The sequence below is a fragment of the Nuphar pumila genome, chromosome 3, assembly GCF_984573655.1.
Source record: "Nuphar pumila chromosome 3, dmNupPumi1.hap1.1, whole genome shotgun sequence".
NCBI lineage: Eukaryota > Viridiplantae > Streptophyta > Magnoliopsida > Nymphaeales > Nymphaeaceae > Nuphar > Nuphar pumila.
The window spans coordinates 14,110,739-14,119,921 of record NC_143251.1 but is presented as its reverse complement, the minus strand read 5'-3'; the positions used below and the strand labels follow the sequence as shown (position 1 = coordinate 14,119,921).

Below are 9,183 nucleotides of genomic sequence, written 5' to 3'. Positions count from 1 at the left end.
CACCAAACACTTAAGAGTGAAACGGAAGGATGCACGGTGACGACGGATACGGTGAAGGTACGCCGGACGCACGCGTGACGCACGCGTGAACGCGACGGACACGGTGAACGCAACGCAAGCCTCTTGACGGAAAAAAATATACACCGCCGTCTCCTCAACGGGACGAACGACGGATTCCACTGCACCAACACAGAATTCATTGCTTGTTATTATTTAAGCTCTTTGGAAGTTGTTTTTGTGCCCTCTGTGATTGATTCTGATGCCAATGTCTCAGGACCATGTTAATCAGAGATTAATTAGTTAATTTGTTTAATTAATGAGTCATCGGTTCTTACTTTGAAGCAGAGCCAGACTTAAAAAGTATATTTAAGATCTTAATTATGTACAAAGTACGTTCTTTTTCTTCAATCAAGGGTTTCTGTATCAGCCGTACAAAATTTAATAGAAGAACAAACCCGTGCCGTCCATTCCTTTTTCTGTGATGAACTCGTCTCCTTGAGGGGATCTGATACCTTCTTCGGTCACGACCTGCCGGAGAACGTCCGGATCTTAAAAAACACCGGCGATCCATGGAAATCGGACAAGAGTTACGGTTAGAGGAGGGATATATAAAGATACTCACAGACCTGTTTTTTTTTCTTTTTTCACGATAAATCTTCGGCTTTGGACATGATCGACAGCCGGCTCGGGCGCGGCTGAAAGCCCAACCTCCTCCTCTGCTGGTGCGAGGACGGGCGGATCAGGGCGGTAAGAGCCCGCCTCACCCACTCGCCCTCCACCGTGCCGATCCGGACGAGCGAGTTCGTCATCGACGACCTCCTCGCATCGAGCCGGTTCGACGGAGAGCCCACGTTCTTGTGCAGACTGCACCGGAATGACCCCGGGTGCGTCGTCGGCGAGCACATGCACGTCTTCCTCGGCGCCGGAGAAGCCATGTGGTTCCGATTCTTGACGATCCTGTCCCTCTGAGACGAGACGGGCGTCCCGGCGAGCGATCGGCTTGGAGACTTCGATCTGTCGAGGGAGAACCTCACGGAAGGCGCAGAGGTCGCGGATCCGTGAAGGTTGACCCTCGTCGGCGAGGCAGATCTAGTGAAGAAGCCGGAAGGCGACGAAGAGAACGCAGCGGACGTCGAGCAGAAGGATGAAGAGGATGATGGGTGGTGATGGTGGGTGGAGGAAGAGAAGAACCTCCCGTTCGGGGAGATCGATCTCTGGAACCCATAGCCATTGGATTTGGCTCTTGAAGACGCCATTTTTCTCGCCTTTTTCCCTTTTCTTCGGAGATCAGACTATACAAAGCAAGTCAAAAACCAGAGAGAAAAGAAAGGAGAAGACGAAGAAGAGTATAGAGAAGAGGGAAGAGAGAGAGAGAGACTCGTAGAAGGGGTGGGTTTGGCTCGCTATTTTGGCAAACCTAGCACCGCTCAAGCGCTTCATTTATAGGAAAACGCCGTTTTACTGCCGCGGTAAAATCGGAAAGATATGGAGATTTCTCCCCGTTTCTAGGGTTTCCTGGAGCGTCGAACTAAGGTTTATGTTAACCCAACCATGGTGACCGTTTCTTGGGTTAACCTAACCATGGTATTTGCACCATCCAACGGCTACAATCCGTGGGCTGCCACCCGGTTTTTCAGATCAGACCCAACCACATCAATACTGCCAGCCTGCCACGTACCCTTCCTTTTTCTCTTTTTATATTATTAAATGACTAAATTGCCCAAAGCCTGGATTCATTGCGTTCTGCTTTCTAAAAAGGTGTTCTTGGCATTTCGTGGATGTTTGGGGGGCTAGTCAGACCACCAGCAATGGCTGTTGCAAAGTTCAACGATAGGTTTTGGACGGTTGCGATTTTGTGAGGGCGGGAGTTGAACGGCAGTCGAATAATGTGACAAAACTGTTGCCACCTGGCTAACTTGGGGTTTGTTAACCGTGGTTTCCGTTGTCCACCAGTTTGGAAACATGGTTTTTATTGGGGGTGGATGTGTTTATTAAATCATTAATGATGGGGTTTGGTGGGTGTGCTTACTACTTTTGAATTGAGTTTTTTTTCTTAATCCGTGATCAGGGTTAGGGCTAGGGATTAGGGAGTAGGTTAGTAGGTCTTCGGGGCTTTTGGTCTCGAACTTCTCGTTGACTTGGTGCGTGGTTCGATGTGCCTGTCCGAGTTCGAACCCCGGTCTAGGCTCATCCTGGTTGGCAGCCAGTGATGCCCTGGAAAAGATGGGGCCCACTCTTAGTCAAAGAGATGCCTGGAAAAGATGGGCCCAGCTTGACTGCGTCCGGACAGGGTATGGCCGTAGATAAAATAATATCAAAGCTAGTGAGCCCGGTCAATGTAACTCAAAGACTTAGTCATCAAGTGAGCCTGACTGGATCGAGTCTAAAGTCGTTGACCATGTTTTTTTGTTAGTAATCGGTGGGTGCGTGATTGTTGTTATATATATTTGCAAAGCAACTTCTCTTTGCCACTGTTGGCTTTTATAATTGAGTTGGTAATGGGATTGAGTTGTTAAGTCTTAACGAAGGGAACGTGGGTTGTCCCTCAGCTACACGACTGTCACTATTCCCTTTATTTTTTAGAGACATTCTCCAAATTGGTGCGTATAAATATAACCAAATTATAAACTGTATAAAGTATGGGTTAGTTATATCAGTTATAACAAAAAAATTATCATAAAAAAAGGGAAACTTCTCTACCTTTTTGATAACCGATTTATTAGATGATGCACTATTTCTTGTTGGAGATTGCAGGCAGTTCATTCTCAACTTTTTGATAACCGATTTATTTGAAGGAGTGTGAGTGCTCCTACTTAATTAGCAAGGAGAAATCCTTTTTTGATTCTTGCAATTTAAGCCTCTCCAGGAGAAGCATAATAACCAGTTGGAAGGAGGTGAACCTCCCATTTACGTATCTGGGGCTACCGATCTTGAGGGGAAAAACGAAGAAAAGATTATGTGATTCTCTCATCTCCAAGTTTCAGCAGAGGATGAAACCATGGCAAAGGAAGCAGTTATCCATGGCAGTGCGGATTGTGATAATCAGGTGGGTATTACAGGCCTTTCTTGTTTGCTGGATGGGATCTTTTCTACCACCAACTTGTGTGATTATTACTCTTGAAAATATCATCTGTACCTTTCTATGGTCTAACAACCCCTCTCAGCATAAGGTGGCGAATGGTTTCAACTCTACTTGGATTAGAATACCTCACCCGTGAATCTCTTTGGGTTCCTTGTTGTAATGGAATCTACTCACACGATTGGAAGGGGATCATCAAAAGGACAACAACGATAATGGATAATACTCGGTGGGTTTCTGAACCCAATACTTTACTCGATATCAACTACAGTCACGCGTTCAATAGAGTCAACACAAGTCCCTGTCATGGCGCGCTTGACGACACATACCATGAGCCCATTTGGCTGCAAGTTGGTCCTCTAATTTGAGAGTGACCCAGCAACCACAATCTGCTGAGACCCACTCATGCCCTGCGCGTACACATGCTTTGTCCATCAAACCAAGTAAGATGCGTGTTTTACCCCACACGCATTCCTCTTTACTAAGAGCTTATACCAACAAATTTTAAGTAGACCAAACGTCCATACTAGTCGGACACTTTATCAGTAAATAAAATTAGGTACCTTTTCCTCCAATACACCCGCAACACACACACACACCCAACACACACACACACTATAGTATCTCTTAAATGCCTTGAACACATAATAGTTGCAAATTCTTTTTGCTTAGCCCATACATGCAAATATATTCATCATTGCTTATTCATTAAATAATATGCATTAGATTCAATGAGTTTAACAAACAAAATGATTCTTATTTTATCAAGTGTGAACGGAATATGAGCCATTGATTTTTATCAATTTAAAAACATATTTAATCATGAAAAATAACTAATTTAATAAAGCTATACAAAATATATCTGTAACTTCAAATGCCTAAAACTTTGTTCTTCGGGTCATTTTAAAATGGTTTAAGAGATTTTATATATATATATATATATATATATATATATATATATAGAGAGAGAGAGAGAGAGAGAGAGTAATTAAAGAAATGAAAAGAACTCATTATCGCAGAAGATGTGTGATCAACGACTACCAGGGGAGTGGAACATGATCTGGTTGACTAATGTCAAAGTTGATGCCTACAAATTGAAGACCAACTTTAAGAGGGTGTTTGAACCGCGGACACCCGTGAAGAGGACGTGTTGTCCCACCCTAACCAGCTCTGTAAAAAAATAATTTTTTTTTTCAAAAAATTATCGTACTCTACCCTAAATACCATAAGATATCACAGTATTTCTTGCATACCCATTCACTTGATTTTATCTGAATTTGAGGGTATTTTCGGTGATTTTACCCTTCTGCTAAAATGTGAAAGTGACACTCGACTTTCACCATACAAACTGACTGTCCCAACAAAACTCAGCTTTCGCGAGTGAAACTGAGGTTCTCTTATACATTGAAATAGCAAAACTCTATTGTGAAACGTAGTCCAACCAAGGAATCCAAGTGGTAAGACAAACTTTTATTTTTTCACAATTACTTATTTTCTTTCAATCCACCCACATCATCTGGGCTACCACCACCACTATCACTACCACCACTTCTCCACTTTTACCACCACCACTATCCAGCAGCATTGTCATCACCATCACCATCTATCACCATTTTCATCACCGCCATTACCAATCCATCAAAACACATGCTTTTAAATTTTTGCCAGTGAAACTCAATTCCAATAAAATAGCAATGGTGATTGTGGTGGTGGTGATGGTACCCCACCCCAAGAAACAGTGGAGGACGAACACGAACACAGTTGCATGCATGTGAAAAAAACAAAAAACAATTTTACTACCTTTGTGAATAATGGTATTTCATAAAATAGCAAAAAAATTACAATATTTCTTGCATATTAATTCAGCCGATTTCACTGAGCAAAACTCAACTTTCGCTAGCAAAACTAAGATTCACCTGCACATTGAAATAACAAAACTCACTTGTGAAACCTAATCACCACATAACTAAAAATCTTCTTTCACTCCACCTCATCATCTTCATCACCACCACCACCATCATCATCACCACCACCACCATCATCACCATCATTGCCTTGTTTTCCTATCTCATGAAGGACCAAAGATGTGTATGAGCATCTCGCCTTTGCGTGGACATGTGTGGTGCCTGCACGTTTTGGTCGTCCCCGTGGATGGGCACAAACGACGCATCAAACATGGTAGTGGTGGTGGTGCTTGCACGTTTTGGTCATCCCCGCAGACGGGCTTAAACAATGACAATGATCACAAACCGATTGTGTTCTAGACACACTCGTTCTCACGAGTTCATCCCAGATGTTGGTTGATGCCAAAAGTGTGGGTTGTTGAAGGATTGAATTAGGCGGAGGGATTGAGGGAGTTATTTACGGCCTTCTTCAGGAGGGGTTTGCTCTCACACGATAAGCTCTCTCCCGATGAGTAAGCCCTCTCTCATTTAAATAAGAGAGTAGAGTAGCTAGAGAGTTTACTCCATCCTAGGTAGCCGATAACCAAGTTATAAATTGTTTAATCGTTTCACAATTGAGCTTATCCAAAATGAAAAGTACTTCATTTTAGATAAGGCCCTCATCTAAGCAGTTTCACCCGATAGAGAGAGAGACAACCCACTTCTCTCTTCAACGGGTGATACTCTCCGTGAAACATGGCCACGAAGATCATGTGTGACCAACATCTCTCACTTGGCCATGTGTAATTAATCATGATGCAGGATTTTGCCTCCCACTATTGGAGTGTTTTTCTTGCATCAACATTTCTGAAATGAGTTATATTCTTTACTTTCTCATCCAAACATATATCTTTGTTAGACATATCTTAATCTCATACAGGATATATGAAGACTACAGCAATAAAAGCAGCTAGTGGGATAGATGATCCACTGTAGTGGAAGGGTCATGACCCTTCTACTATCAGGACAGATTATTAGAATGCAATATGCGATAAGTGAGTGAGCCATGAATTTTGAAAACGCTCAGCAAAGGCTGCACAAAACCGAGCGAAGATGCTTGATGCACATCTACACACAGGTGGTTCTAGGACTTTTGAGAGCCACCAGAAGAAAATGGTAACTCATAATATATATATATATATATATATATATATATATATATATATATATATATAAAATCAAATTTATAAGTATTTCTGCATACTTTCTAATTGATTTTTTTATCATTTAATTTTGCAGAAAGCCGAAAAAGGAGGCATTATGCCTTACAAGGATATGTTTGTTGAAACACATAAACGTAAGAACACAAGAGAGTTTGTATCAGAAAAGGTGAGAGCGACAACGGTATGTATTTATTGTATCAATAAACATTGTAATATACAAGTTATCATGAATTATATTATCATAAATATTGTAATTCTTAATTATCAATTTCTACTATAATCATTACTTTGTAGGAGTCATACGAACAGTAGATGGTAGAGCGATATGACGATGACTTCACTCAGCATTCGTCTTTTGATCCTACAGCATGGTTAACTGTAACCGGTGAACCCAAAAAGGGTCATGTGTTCGGGTTTGAGAGTAACATGAACACCACACCAGTCGTTGCCTCCTACAGTCAGAGCTCTCAGAGTTCTTTCGCCAGCATCAACTCCCACCATTCGATTGACTCTGCTATTTCTTGGGATGGTGTCCGCCAGCTTCTTCAAAACACAATGTGTAACTTTTTACATGAAGTCATTATCAACCTTATTCATAATGAGTTATGTAACTTTTTTTGGGACAGAGGAACTTTGTCTGCATTCAACATGAGCTCTGGTGCTCATCAGGTATGAATGATTGAATCACTATAAATTTTTATTGCTAGTATTAGAACACATGTATACATGATTGAATCAGTATAAAATTTTTGACAACCTTATAAAACATATATGCATGATTGAATTACTATAAAAGTTTTTTGACAACCTTAGAACACATTTAAGCATGATTTCATCACTATAAAAGTTTTTTTACTGCATTATAACACATATATTCATGATTGAATTACTATGAAAGTTTTTTGACAACCTTAGAACACATATATGCATGATTTCATCACTATAAAAGTTTTTTGACTGCCTTATAACACATATATGCATGATTGAATTACTATAAAAGTTTTTTGACAACCTTAGAAAACATATAAGCATGATTTCATCACTATTAAAGTTTTTTAACTGCCTTATAACACATATATGCATGATTTTATCACTATGAAAGTTTTTTGACTGCCTTATAACACATATATGCATGATTGAATTACTATGAAAGTTTTATGACAACCTTAGAATATATATATATATATATATACTTGATTTCATCACTATGAAAGTTTTTTTACTACCTTATAACACATATATGCATGATTGAATTACTATAAAAGTTTTTTAACAACCTTAGAACACATATAAGCATGATTTCATCAATATGAAAGTTTTTTATTGCCTTAGAACACATATATGCATGATTGAATTACTATGAAAGTTTTTTGATAACCTTAGAACACATATTAACATGATTTCATCACTATGAAAGTTTTTTGACTGCCTTATAACACATATATGCATGCTTGAATTACTATGAAAGTTTTTTGACAACCTTAGAATACATATAAGCATGATTTCATCACTATGAAAGTTTTTTTACTGCCTTATAACACATATATGCATGATTGAATTACTATAGAAGTTTTTTGACAACCTTAGAACATATATAAGCATGATTTCATCACTATGAAAGTTTTTTGACTGCCTTATAACATATATATGCACGATTGAATTACTATGAAGGTTTTTTGACAACTTTAGAACACATATAAGCATGATTTCATCACTATGAAACTTTTTTTACTGCCTCATAACACATATATGCACGATTGAATCACTATGAAAGTTTTTTTACTGCCTTATAACATATATATGCATGATTGTGATACATAACACATTTATTTGACAGCCTTATAAACCATATATGCATTCTTGAATCACTATGACATTTTTTTGACAACCTTAAAACACATATCTACATGATTGAATCACTATGAATTTTATTTGTCAGCCTTAGAATATATATCTGAATTTTGTTAATGTTCTTCACTTTATTGCTAGTCTATGTGTCATTCAGCCATGTTACTTTGATTTTCTTAAATTAGGTGCATTGCATATAATTTATTTTATTATATTTTGTTTATCAATACTAACCTTTCAGTTCTCTTGTAGGATGTTGGAGATGATCAACGTAGAGGAGCTGATGGAGGCATGGATGAAGGGGCACATCGAGACAATGAAGATGATGATGCTTCAAATCTCTGCGATGATTAGATTTATATGTTGAATTTATTTCACGTACTTGTTGTTTCAAATAAAACTCTTTGTATATGTTCACTTGTAACTAATTAGAACTTGGCGAGGATTATAGTGGGTTGCTAAATTTGTTTCACTTATAGCTTGTGCTAAATTTGTTTCACCTGTTTTGTATATGTCTTTTTTATGTGTACTTTGTTTTTTATAAATAGGTTATATAAATTGTATAACGAGAAATTTTTTATCGATATTTATATTTCAAAAAAAAAATATTTTTTTATATTTTATGACAAATTAGCGATGAATAATGAATGTAGCGACGAATTAGGGATGGATATTAATCTGTCTCAAAAACTGAATCAGTCGATGTTTTACGATGAAATGTAATCCATCGCTAAGTCGACGAATATGTATCTATCGCAAGACTAAATCAGTTCTTATTTAGCGACAGATCATGACATTCGCTAATCCGTCATGAATTAGCGATGTGAGTAGCGACAGATAAATTCTGTCGCCAATTAGCGACCAGGAAATTGTGATGGATGTTATCCATCGCTAAGCCATAGCTAAACAGATTAGCGACAGATTTGCAATGGATTATCGTCAGATAGTGTCTGTCACTAATCCGCAGATTTCTTGTAGTATAACCATGCCTTGGTTTTGAAAATGATATCATTATCGTTTTCATTTAGAAGAATGCCATCCACATATAGTGAGATAATAACAAATTTACTTTCACTTTTCCAGATATAAACACAATGGTTAAATTTATTTGTCACAAACCCTAATGACGTAATAGCCTCATAAAACTTTA

At 38.6% G+C, this 9,183-nt stretch overlaps 1 protein-coding gene across 1 annotated transcript; it reads right to left on the bottom strand.

Moving 5' to 3' along the window:
- Positions 1-221: 221 nt before the first annotated feature.
- Positions 222-1,407, bottom strand: LOC149842058 (uncharacterized). Its single transcript, XM_089998863.1, has one exon. The coding sequence runs from the start codon at positions 1,254-1,256 to the stop codon at positions 645-647; it is 612 nt and encodes a 203-aa protein (XP_089854989.1). The 5' UTR covers positions 1,257-1,407; the 3' UTR covers positions 222-644.
- Positions 1,408-9,183: the final 7,776 nt, after the last annotated feature.